At 36.4% G+C, this 13,568-nt stretch overlaps 1 protein-coding gene across 6 annotated transcripts in view; it reads left to right on the forward strand.

Annotated features, from left to right (window-relative positions):
• The window catches only part of LOC143226699 (calcium-independent protein kinase C-like), a 29,809-nt gene extending 16,457 nt beyond the window's left edge, over positions 1-13,352 (forward strand). For 3 of the 6 annotated variants that reach the window (XM_076458029.1, XM_076458030.1, XM_076458031.1), the window contains exons 5-7: positions 7,887-8,016; positions 9,231-9,358; positions 9,714-13,352. In XM_076458029.1, the coding sequence (XP_076314144.1) occupies positions 7,887-8,016; positions 9,231-9,358; positions 9,714-9,773 (318 nt within the window). In that variant the 3' untranslated portion in view covers positions 9,774-13,352. The remainder of the gene's footprint in view (positions 1-7,886; positions 8,017-9,230; positions 9,359-9,713) is intronic. The other 3 variants (XM_076458033.1, XM_076458035.1, XM_076458032.1) reach the window with 2 other exon arrangements.
• Positions 13,353-13,568: the final 216 nt, after the last annotated feature.

Raw genomic sequence — 13,568 nt, forward strand, 5'->3', positions numbered from 1 at the left:
TTCCTTAATTGAATATAATTTTCCAGTGGAACATTATACTTGCTTGGCTCAGGGGAAGTAAGACATTTGTGAATAAAGTTATTTTACTGTTTATGCTATATTTATTAGAATAAGAACAAAATTAGACAGTCAAAATATACACAAGTACACAAAATCTTAATCAAATTTATTTGAAGAAAGTGTCCAGTTTCAACTGTTTCATTTTTTCAATGGACTTTCTCATGTGGTTAAAAGAGAATGCCAATTCTACAGCCTTTTCATGAAGTTCATTTTACCCCTTCATTTAGGCATATGATTTGATAGCATTAATATAACTCAACACTTGAGATGAAGTAGGAATTTCTATTTCCTCATTGTCTTTTTTTTTTGGCCCTGATGGCCAGGTGGTTAAGTTGCTCGACTCGTAATCCGAGGGTCGCGGGTTTGAATCCCCACCACACCAAACATGCTTGCCCTTTCACCCGTGGGGGTGTTATAATGTGATGGTCAATCCCAATTTTCCTTGTTAAAAGAGTTGGTGGTTGGTTGTGATGACTAGCTACCTTTCCTCTAATCTTAAATTAGGGACGGCTAGTGCATTTTGCCCTTGAGTAGCTTTGCATGAAATTCAAAACAAACCAAACCACTATCTTTTCCATTTCTGAATCTTCTTCTGAATCTCTTACACTGTTATCATCTTGCAATTCTATTATAGATTTTAAATCAATTACATCAGTTTCTGTCAAAACATTCTTGTTAACGTTCACAAAACTTTTCGCATTCACAGAATCATCTGAATCAATCTTCTCAGAGTTTGGATTTCACTAGAATCATCATAACAAGCAACTTCTCCACAATCTCCACCATTATCAAGAATAAATCCACAGTTTTGAAAGCACTTTATTACGCATTCATCTTTTACACATTTGATTGAATGACTTAAAAATGCAATTGCATCTAACACGATAGTTTTCCTGGTCATTTCAGATGCTCTTTTACAGTCGTCCATGCTTGCAATAATATACTGAAGCATCAGTTTTCTGTATTTCAATTTTATACACTGTATAATTCCATTATCTGGTAGAACTGATGTTGTACATGGAGGTAGACTAAATGAACATTTGGAAGTTGAACTTTTGTGACAAGTTACATCATCTCGGAAAAGTAGAATATTCCTATTTTCTTGTTTAATTTGTTCAAAACTTCCATAAATATAGCACTTCTTATCTATGCTTTATTATTCGCTTTCCACATCCACAGGAAGTTGATTCTTACTTAAATTTTTGAAAAAGCTCGGATTTTCACTTTTACCTTTTACCCATGGTTTCTCTAGTTTTCCATCAGCAAATACGAACATAAGTACAGTCAATCATTCTTTTGAATAGTGACCTCTGGAATAATGACAGCAGAAAAACGAACAGAATATATTTAACTAATACTTACTGTAACAAGAAGTCCAAGAATTTTCCCTTGGTGTGAATTCCTGTACGTGGTGAGGGGACCTCCCAGGGAAGGTTCTGTTCTTTCAGTTTACCTCCTCTGGGATCTAAACATCCACCCACATGTTTGCCGTGCGTGGCGACCTGTGAATGGGAGGAGAGGATCCTGGTGATTGAGGGGTCCAACCCTAACACACCACTTTGGCCTTGAATTCCTGTAGATGGGTGGCTTTTGGGTGGCTCCCCTTGGGTCAGTCGGCTGGTCCACTTGGGCTAGAGTCAATCAAGCACCAGTGTTGGAAGTTCTCAACAGGTGTTGTGGACATTGTGTCTGATGCTGGTGTTTGGGTATAGTGCTCACAAAACCCTGGTGTTGCTGCAATGTTCTTGCATGAGATTGTAGTGCATCCCCTCATAGGGCTCCATGGTGGGTGGGGTCAGTGGGTACCAAAATTTTCCTTTTTTCCTATGGGTCCTCCAACAAAAAATTTAAATAAAATAGTGAAAAAACAGTCAATAGGTAAACGGCCACATCTTGAAGACTCTGAGCAGCAATCTTCAACATCTGTAACACCTGTACCCCTTTTTCTTATATTACATTCTCTTTCAGAAAAACCTTTAGGGCAAATGTCTTCTTTTTTTATTCAGAAGGGACTAGAAGGACTTAATGGCTCTCCAAAGTCAATAAAGAAGCTTTGAGACATATTGGTTGAAACATCCACATCCCAACACAGTGAACTCCTCTTGAATTCAGAGGCAATTGGGGATGTACCTATTGAGGGTTACCCTCATGCTACCTTGAATTCATCATGAGGAGTTATTGTTGAGAGGGATTTGAAGAACGTCCCCGAGTCAGAGATTCTCGCTGGTCTCTCCACTCAAGGAGTTTCTGCAGTGAGGAGCATCTCCACTCGCAAAGACGGAGTTACACTGCTGACAAATATCCTTGTTTGGCCATTTACATCACCACGTGCACCTGCCATCCTACCATCCTGTATGTCTTTCCTTACAAGAAACATTTCTAAAACCTGCTGATATAGTCACCATTCAGCAGTTTCTCTATACAGAAATGACAGGCTGTGTGGTGGACGAGTACATGGAGGGGTGGCACTATTGGTTGATCAGCATGTGCCCACCCTGTCTTTGTCACTCAACACACCCTTGGAGGCTGTAGCCATCTGTGTTTCTTTGGGTCATACCATCACTGTTTGTTCTCTGTACCTGTCCCCTGAAGAGACATATGATCTATCAGACCTTGATGCTCTCGTTGAACAGTTGCCGTCTCCATTTCTAATCCTGGGGGACTTTAATAAACATCATCCCCTCTGGGGAAGTGCTGTTATCAATAGGAGGGGTCGCTCTGTAGAGCGTATGCATTCTGATCACAATCTTTCTCTTTTCAATACTGGTTCTTCCACTTGTTTTCATGCACCTAGTCAGTCTTTTACTGCTATTGATCTCTCAGTTTGCTCCCCTTCATTATTCTCCCATTTTAGTAATCCACTAGGCTGTGATCATTTTCCTATACTTTTGAGAGAGACTGGCCGTGGTTGATGCCACCCTAACCGTGTGCCCCTGTGGAAGCTGGATCAGGCAGACTGGTCCACTTTCACTGCTCTCACAGAACTTGATCCTGCCATCATGAATCAGTCATCAATACATGACTGTGTGGCAGCAGTAACTGACTGTATTATACAAGTACCTGCTCAGTGTATTCCTAAAACCTCGACACATTTTCCATGATATCCTCTTCTGTGGTGGAATCCTGCTTGCCACTTTGCACGGAAGGCTCAAAAACGGGCCTGGGATACTTTCCATAGATATCCCACGCTTTTGAACTGCATCGCTTTCCAACAGGCCCGTGCACATGCTAGATGGGTAAGACGTCAAAGCCAGAAGGAATCTAGGATTAAGTTCACAACTAGCATATCTTATACCACCAGTTCCAAGGTGATATGGGACAGAATTAGAAAGGTCAGTGGGCACTACAATTCTGTTCCCCTCTCCATCTTACTCTCTGATGGCCAAGAGGTAGCTGATGTCCGGTGCATCGCAGATACTCTACGTGAAAGCTTTTGCCAGGTATCTAGCACTTCTGCTTGTTCCTTCACCTTCTTGGCCATCAAGACTCGGGCAGAGCGTTCACCTCTTTCCTTTCGAACTGACTGTCTCTTTTACTATAATTGTCCCTTTACACTGGTGGAACTGAAAATGGCCCTTCATCGGTCTAGCAGTACATCAGTTGGACCAGATGATGTACACTATGACATGCTGTGCTATCTCTCTCCTGCTTCTCTTGGTATTCTTCCAGTTGTTTTTAACCGGATCTGGCAGGAGAATGTTTTTCCTGATGCCTAGCACCAGGCTATTATCTTACCTTTCTCTAAACCTGGGAAAGATCCCACGATTCCTTCAAACTACCGTCCAATTGCTTTGACGAGCTGTCTATGTAAGACCTTAGAGAGGATGGTTAATGCTCATCTTGTTTGGTTCCTCAAATCAAACAACCTCCTCTCGCCCACCCAATGTGGGTTCCAACAACAGCATTCCACCACGGACCACCTAATTCAACTTGAAATATCAATCAGAGAAGCCTTTCTAAAACACCAACATCTTGTTTCAATATTCTTTGACATTGAAAAGGCTTATGACACAACATGGAGATGTGACATTTTGTGAGACCTTCATATATATGGGTTACGTGGCCATTTACCCATGTTTATTAAAAGCATTAAAAAGCTTTTTTTTTAATGGACAGGAGATTTCAAGTTCGTGTGGGTTCGACACTTTCCCGTTCTTTTGTATAGGAACTTGGGGTCCCTCAGGGCTGTGTTTTGAGTGTCACACTTTTCAGTATAAAGTTGCAAATGGGCTCTATGTCGACGACTTTACATCTCGTGTCAGTCGTCGAACATGAGATATATTGAGCGGCAACTACAAACTGCCCTCAATCGTGTACTGAAGTGGAATACGGCGAACGGCTTTAATTTTTCTCTCTCTAAAACCGTTTGCATGCACTTTTGCCACCAATGGGGTATCCACCTGAACTCTGTATCAGTGAAGTTTTGCTGCCAGTGGTCCCTCAGACCAAGTTCTTGGTGCTTATCTTTGACCATAAGCTGACCTTTATACCACACTTAAAACAGCTATGGGTTAAATGCACAAGAGCACTGAACATCCTCCGTGTCCTCTCTACCACCAGTTGGGGAGCAGATCGATGTTTGTTCAAAACTCGACTATGGATCACTGGTCTATGGCTCTGCTAGACCCTCGGCCTTAAAGATGCTGGACCCCATTCATCATCAAGGACTTCAACTCTGCACTGGGGCTTTCTGCACGTGGCTTATACGTGGAATCTCACAAAATTCTCTGCACCTTCGCCATTTGCAACTGTCTTTACTGTATTCTTCCAAACTTCGCTCCTTACCAAAGCATTCCACTTGGGGATGTGTTTTCCTTTTTCATTGGGCCTTACATTTTCAAAACAGACAATCTGCCATTGCTCCTTTTAGCCTTCACATCCAGGCGCAATTGGATTAATTGGGTCTGTCCTTGGATAACATTGCAGAATCCACTGGTCAGCCCATCCTCCCATGGCTTATTACAGCCCCCATTTGTTACCTTCTTTTTTTACTGAACATCTTTTAAACAATCATTCCATTCCAATTTATATGGATGGTTCCAAATCAGGTGACTCTGTGGTCTCTGTCATGGTTTGTTGCGGTTTGGTGGTTGCACGCAGAATCCCCTCTACAGCTTCTGTGTTCACTACTGAACTGTACACCATACCTCTTGCCCTGGATCATATTGAAGCTGAGTAGTACTCCGACTGCATTATTTATACTGACTTGCTTAGTTCTCTGCTGGCCTTGTAATCACTTCACGTTGGCTCACACCCTGTTCTCACTGATATTCAAAACCGACTGGCCCATTTCTCATTAACATTTACTTCTATCCAGTTTTTCTGGATACCAGGCCACATTGATATTTGCATGAATGCGCTTGTAGGCATGTCAGCTAAATCTATCTGCTCTGGCACTATCACCACTGCGCCTATTCTGTACATGGACTATGGTCCTGTATTCAAGGCTCGGCTCCGTGCCAGCTGGCAGTCCACTTGGAGTGAGCAACGTGACAACAAACTTTTTCAAATAAAACCCTATATTGGACTTTGGCCGTCTAGCTTCCGTAAGGTTCAGAAGGAGGAAGTTGTTTTAACTAGACTACACATTGGTCACAGTTTTTTAACTCATCTTTTTTCTTTTATCTGGAACTGATGCACCAGTGTGTAGTTTGTGTAACACTCAAATCACTGTAAGCCACATTTTACTTTCCTGCCATTGTTACGACTCTCAACGATGGCACTATTTTAAACATGTTCTGTCCCAGGGTTTGTCTGTAACATTGGACAGTGTTATTGGTGATGGTGACACTGTCCACCTTGATAAAGTTTTTAGTTTTTTAATGGCCATTAATATTTTTAACCTCATTAAAGTGTTTGATATTTATTCATTACACCTTTTTAATTGTGGTTACCTTATCAGAGTCTCAATTTTTCTAGTTCAATTTGACAGTGGAAAATGGTCAGAACTTTAAATAACTTGACACCAGGACTGGAAAGGCCAACTTCAGGTGACTGACGATGGTTCTTGTACTTACCTGTTAGTCTTCCTGGTGGGTTCTGATCATTACCATTTTGCTAGAGTAAGTACTTTACAACTTCTCTTACTCTGCTTTCTCTCTTAACATTGTAGACTAGGTGTCAACATTGGTTTTATGCATTTTCTGTTTTTCAATGATGTTTTGTTTTACCTTTATTTGCCTTTTATGTATTTTACTGCATTTAATTTATTTTTACCTTTTACTGGACGTTTGGTGCAGATAGCCTAGCTGCTTTGTGCCATAAAACACTAAATCAATCAATCCAAGAATTTATTAATATTTAAAGAAATTATTGATTAAATAAGAAATTAATATTTATTCAAAACATTTTTCTGTCTTACTCAGGTTCTAATCCTCCATAGCTTATACAGGTTTCCATCCTATGCAGTTTCTGGCTTAGACAGGTTTTACTGTATAAAATTCACTGTTACTCAAAGTACAAAAAAAAAACACCAGTTCATCACTACATGGATTTACACTTCTTTTTTAGTAAAGAAAACCTTCTTATATATCTAAGTTTTTATATATTTGCAAGAGTGTATGTTCAGCAACACAAACTAATAACGTTACAAACTTTATTGAACTCGTTAATAAATTAATGCCAGTTGCTGTTTTGGAAATTAAAACTAGTTTTCTGTTGCTAATTTCTTGGTTAATTGCTTCACCAGTCAAAGGAAAACTTTGTATAATTCTGCCAAAAAAATTCCAAGTGACCAATGATTGTTATCTGTGTTGGATTTTGTAATGTTTTTTTACAGCTGATGTACAAGTTAAAAGTTTATGTAAGACATTTAAGCTGTTATTCAATAAAAAATTTCATATGTTATTTTCAACTTGTTATTAAATTTTATTTTGTGCTTGGAAATAAGGCAAAGTATTTGTGGTAAAACTTTGTAAAATGGATGGCAACTGACTGTTGTGGAGATGCAAATGTAGAGTACAACATCTTTTTGAAAGTCTTCCACCTGAAGATTAAAGACAGAAAACTTTCCAAACAATATCCTCTACACTTGTGTTTCCACAACAGGCAGTTGCTCTTTGTTATACAAAGTTTCGACAGCAGTAATGGGCCAGTTATTTTTCCTGATCTTCTTACTTCTATTTAACTTCCTTATCAGCCATCCTTGAGATGCAACTAGACACTACAACTCATACATTCCTATACTAGATGATAAAAAAAAGAACCAATATTTTGTGTTTTAAGCCTATTTGTTGACTTTGTATCATGTGCAAATGATATAGTTAACATCTCTGCTAATATACAGTTTTTTTATGCTGTCCCTTATAATTGGTTTAATATAATGGAAGTAATACTGTAGGTAGCCATTCCTACATTTTACTAATCTGTATTGACAATTCCTAGCCATCCACTTGTGTAACTGTTTTATTAAATTTTGATCATGAGCTATAGAAATAAAAGAATGTTAAGGTATCATATTTTCACCATGAGTTTTTTTGCTATTTTGGAGCTAACTATTACACATTAGCTTTACTGGTAAAATTTTAGTAATGTTGTTATATACAAGTGCAGAGTTGAGCAGCTATAATTTACAAACTGTTTTCCTGAGTCTAAAGTGTTAGAGGCTGTATCTAAATTATGATGTTAGTAAGTTTTTGATGGTGCAGTGTGATTTGCAATCTGTAAATTGTGAGTCATGTGCTAACCATTAACCATTTATGTCAATCCAAAATAAAAGTTTGTGTTTTTTTAATTTAAGTGGTATGTAAAAAGAATAATTGAAATTCAGTACAGTATATGCAACTTTTATGAATAGATAACTTATTTAATTTTTTTTGCAATCACAGATTGTTGGTAGTAGTTTCAGCATCAATATTCCACATCGATTTAAGTTGTATACCTACAAAAAACCAACATTTTGTAACCACTGTGGTTCCTTGATCTATGGTTGCTTTCATCAAGGTATTCATTGTGAAGGTCAGTGTCTAATAATAGAAGTGATCGTAATTTCCACTATGAATTTGTAAGCTGTCTCTATTAACTTTAAATATGATAATGATATACTTCAGTTCTGAAGTCCTGCTGAACCAAGGCCACTGTAAACATTTTTTCTTAATGTAGTTATATTTCTTCTTGGTCACTTAAAAAAAACAAACTTATTTAAACAATTCTTATCAAGAAACTGGACTATCTGGTGAGAGTTGAAACTGCACAGTGCAAGTTTTATTCAAATCCTGGAAATTCTGTAGATAACAATAAAACTTGCACTGTGCAGTATCAACTCTCACCAGATAGTCCAGTTTCTTGATGAGAAATGTTTAAGTTTTTTTGTTTTTTTAAGTGACCAAGAAAAAACATAAGTACATTGAGGAAAAATGTTTACAGTGGTCTTGGCTCAACAGGACTTCAGAACTGAAGTATACAAGTTTTATTGTTATCTACAGATGTTTCAGGATTTCAAGTAATAACAATAAATCTAAAATGAGTTCTCAAAAAAACAGCTTTTTCTAAGTTGTGATTCTGGTAAAGTGTCAAGATTTCAGTTTTAATAAGATACCCTCTTTCCACATGATAATTATCAAAGTAAAAAAATTGAAGTTGGATTATATTTAATATTATCTAATATGAACCTTGTGCCTTGCAAGACTCAAGACTGTTGTACTTTCCATTGGCAAGGTATGTTTGGGGAACAAAAATGCCAGGTAAATTCAGGTTTTTATCCTGTGTGCTCTGAATCAGGAGTCTTGTAGATTTCAGTGTGGGTCTCAGACTCTCCTGGAGTTTTTATACAATCTATTTTAACCTAGACATTAGCATATACTTTTTTGGTTTACAACTTCTTTGAAGTTGTGGTGTAAGAGGTTTGTTGTACACTGTGTTGGGAAATCTGATATTTATTTCATTTATTCAAGGGACATTTACTGAATTACTTAAGCTTGCTGTAGTTTGTTGAAAACAGTGCCTTGAACACTGACTGAATGAAAGTTTTTCATGAATAATTTTAACATAATTTATTACATTTCCAGTTTGTTCTTAAAGTAATGTACTGTGTAAATTGAATACATAATTGTTTTTATAAGGTAATAAACTGGGAATATGAAAATAATTTGGTTCACAAAGATACCCTTTTCTGATTGGCAGAATGAAAATATGATTTTTTATTTTTGTTTTCTTGTTTCTTTTCTTTTCAGCCTGTAAAATGAATGCACATAGAAGGTGCAAGAAAAACGTAGCCAATAACTGTGGAGTGAATCTAAAACTGTTGGCTGAAGCACTAGGTGCCTTAGGATTTTCTGCAGATGTTTTGATAAACATGAAGGTAGAGACTTATTTTACAAACAGTCAGTAACTTTTTACTATCACTAAGAAATTACACACACAGAAATGACAGATATCTGTTTCAACAAATTACTTGAGATTTTTCTTTTTCCAGAGGTTTCCACTCATCTTGAAAAATAGAAGTTTGCCATTTATAAAAACATCAAAATGTGTACTTTTTATTGTAATTTATCTAGTTTTCAGTACATCCTTACAAACAAACTTAAATAATTATGTATGTAGTTCGAGCTATATGTTACCTGTTTTAGGTGTGGATAAGATTTAAACTACCTTAGTTTTTCATACTAATTAATCATTTATTTTTAAAATGATCATACTTTGTTATTGGTACATAGGGGCCATTGTCAGAAAGGAAGAGAGAGAACGTGGAAGAAGGAATGTCCACTGAAGGATAAACCCTGTTCTTGTTTCTTGTCTTTTTCTGTCCCATATATACGACTGTTCAGGACACATGAAACAATAATAGAACAGAGACAAGTAAATAAAACAAAGAGAAAATAAAATACAAGAAAAGTAACATGACAAAATAAAAGGACTAACAATTTAAGTAATATATTTGTTATTTTGCCATTAGTCATTATATATGTGTATCACATTGTGGGATATATTTGTGCTTCTACACTGCTAAAACAAAATTTGGTGAACTTGATGTTCATATTATGATATGCTTAATTTTACTTCTAAGAAATTGATTTACTCTGAATTTTTATAAAGATGTTACTTGTAAAAACATCTGTTCCTGTATGAAACTTGTCTGTATACAGATACTTTAAGGTATAACCAAAGAAACTCATTAAGCCTAACAAACATAATGAAAATAAAAGCCTTTATTTTATATGAAGTCTAGGTACACTACATGGCCAAAAGTATGTGGACACCTGGCCATCACACCCATATGTGCTTGTTGAACATCTCATTCCAAAACCATGAGCATTAATATGGAGTTGGTTTTGCCTTTGATGCTATAACAGTCTCCACTCTTTTAGGAAGGCTTTTCACTAGATTTTGGAAGATTATGGTTGTGGAGATTCACTCCTATTCAGCCACAAGAACCTCAGTGAAGTCAAGCGAGAAGGTGACTCACAGTCGAAGTTCCAGTTCGTCCCAAAAGTGTTTGATGGGGTTGAGGTCAGGGCTCTGTGCAGGCTACTGAAGTTCTTTCACACCAACTTTGGCAAACCATGTGTTTATGGACCTCACTTTGTGCATGGGGACATTGTCATGCTGAAACAAAAAGGGCCTTTCCCAAACTGTTGCCACAAAGTTGGAAGCACACAATTCTCTAGAACTGTCATTGTATGCTGTAGCATCAAGGTTTCCCTTCACTGGAACTAAAGAACCATGAAAAACAGCTTCAAACCATTGTTCCTCCTCTACAAAACTTTACAGCTAGCACTATGATAGTGTTCTCCTAGCATCCGCCAAACCCAGATTTGTCCAGCAGGCTGTCAGATAGTGAAGCGTGATTCATCACTCCAGAGAACGCATTTTCACTGCTCCAGAGTCCAATGGTGGTGTGCTTTATACCACTCCATCTGGTGCTTGGCATTGCACATGGTGGTCTTAGGCATGTGTGCAGTTGCTCAGCCATGGAAACCCATTTCATGAAGCTCCCGACGAACAGTTCTTGTGCTGACATTACTTCCAGAGGCAGTTTAGAACTCGGTAGTGAGTGTTGCAACTGTGAACAGGTGATTTTTACATGCTTCAGCACTTGGCACTCCTGTTCTATGAGCTTGTGTGGCCTACTGCTTTTGTGGCTGAGCTGTTGTTGCTCCTACATGTTTCCACTTCACAATAACAGCACTTACAGTTGAGTGTGAGAGCTCTAGCAGGGAAGAAATTTGAACTGACTTGTTATAAAGGTGGTATCCTATGACAGTGTCACGGTGAAAGTCACTGAGCTCTTCAGTATGACCCATTCTACTGTCAATGTTTGTCTGTGGAAATTGCATTGCTGTATGCTTGATTTTATGCACCTGTTAGCAATGGATATAGCTGAAATAGCCAAACCCACTAATTAGAAGGGGTGTCCACATACTTTTGGCCATATAGTGTGTGTATATATATATAATCAGTTACTTTCCTGCCATCTTGTATTAAAACTGAAGGTATGTTACACATGGTTATAAATGTGTGTATAGAATGTCTTTATGGCTGTAAATGGTAAACTATAAGTATAATTGTATATAAATGTTATTTTATGATATATACAAGTACCAATATGAATATGTTTACAGATTTTATTAAATTTTTATATACAAATAGTCATATATATTTTTCTAAATGTTGTTATTCTCTTAACAAAAGTGATAAAATATTTTTATGATAAAACAAATTCCAAAAAGAGTTCTTGATCCACGACAGTTTACTTTTATAACGTTTCTTTCCGGTTTGCTCTGCGTCAAATATAATCAATATAACTTGCATACGATGAAGTATCTATGTATGTGCTGAATAATGTTTTTTTTTTTACAATTTTTATAGTTTCTCCAAAATGCATACTTTCCATCAGACTTTATTAAGTATTCATAACTCTTTCACTGTCATTTTTACAGATAATTCCCCAGTGTAAAGTATTTTTAGGTATGCAGTAAAGGAGAAGAGGACAAGTATTGCAATATTTTATCACATATCAAAAATGTAAAACTAATAAACTGTATATTAAAACTTTCAAGAGGAATATCCTTTCTTCATGGTTTTGCAAAATTCCAATCTTCCATGTGGGTAACATTGAACATTTCAAGCCTAGAACAAAGGTCTTGTAGTATGTATGGCGGAGAATGCGTTAATAAAATTTAGTTGTGAACCAATAGAAACAAATTGTTCATGTTAGCATTGAGTGGTCATCGTGAAAAGATGTCAGCTTAATCAGACTGTCTACTGATGGATTTAACCTGTGCCTTCCAGTTGTTGATTGTATTCAGTGCTTGATTTGTTTAAAAAGAAAAATTCTGGTTAAGAAAATCATGCAGAAGGAAACTTTAACAATACAGCTTTACTTGAGGACCTTACTCTTAGTGGCAATACATATAGTTTCAGTTGTAACTTTGTAATTTTTTACTTTAATATCTGTGTCAGTTTCAAGCTAGTTAGTAACTAATCTGTGATGTAATTAAATTCATATATATATGAGTATCGGTTTAGAATGTACATCTTTCATTATATATGTGGAGGTTTCTTTGTCAAGTAATTACAATTCAGCCACAGATTATAATGTTCTACTGAACACCCTGATTATTGAATGGGTTTTCTTTATGTTCATAGTGCAAGAATAAAGAAGGAATAAATGATAAAAAGATGTTAATAAAGTCCAGATGTCATGTAATGATATTTGTTGTAAATGAGAGAGGGTGACCACTAAATACTTTACTGAAAGCAGTTTATTGCAAAATGGCTAATTTACATTGTGACCTTGCTGGTTTTGATGGGTAGTAAGTTATATCCTTAACACATTTTTTGAAATTATGTAAAAAAGTGGAATGTTGCAATTGGTTATACTGGTAATTTCTATTCCTAACAGTACCTTCTGTAAACTTTGCTTGTTTATTACTTATTTTCATATTAGAAGTTGATGCAGGACATTTGTGATTTTATTTCAATTTGTTTAAGATATTTGTTGTTAAATTTAAATGTGGTTATTAAAAGAATTTGCTTGGAAAATCTGGAAATAACTTGTTATTTGTAACTAATTTGTTAAATGATTGGGTATTAATGATCTTCCTTGACTGTTGTTGTTTTGGTGCTTCCAGAAGAGATTGAGTGTAAGTTATTGTAGTGGCCTTCATTTAGACACCATTAGTGCTGTTAAAAACTGTGAAATTGGACTAATCAGTGTAATGTCTCTTCAGAATAAATAGTAACATTATTTACTATAAAGACTGTAAGCATAAACCTGAATCCACAAAGTCACCTGAAAGTGATGTTGAGAACAGTTTTGAAGTAAAATATATAATAAAAATATTTAGATATTTCTCAGTGAATATACTCTTGATTAAGCTACATTTGTTATCCTAGCAAGAGTCAACCTATGGATTTCACATAGTGAAACATAAAATACCTGTGAAGAAAGCCATTATACTCACTGTATTATATTTTAAGAGAGACATTTTTTTTGTGAAATTGCAGCTTAAATGGGTCTTCCAATGAGGTACTTTCCTCATCTCAAAAGACCGGCCCAACATGGCCAG

The sequence above is a fragment of the Tachypleus tridentatus genome, chromosome 9 (genome assembly GCF_004210375.1).
Source record: "Tachypleus tridentatus isolate NWPU-2018 chromosome 9, ASM421037v1, whole genome shotgun sequence".
NCBI lineage: Eukaryota > Metazoa > Arthropoda > Merostomata > Xiphosura > Limulidae > Tachypleus > Tachypleus tridentatus.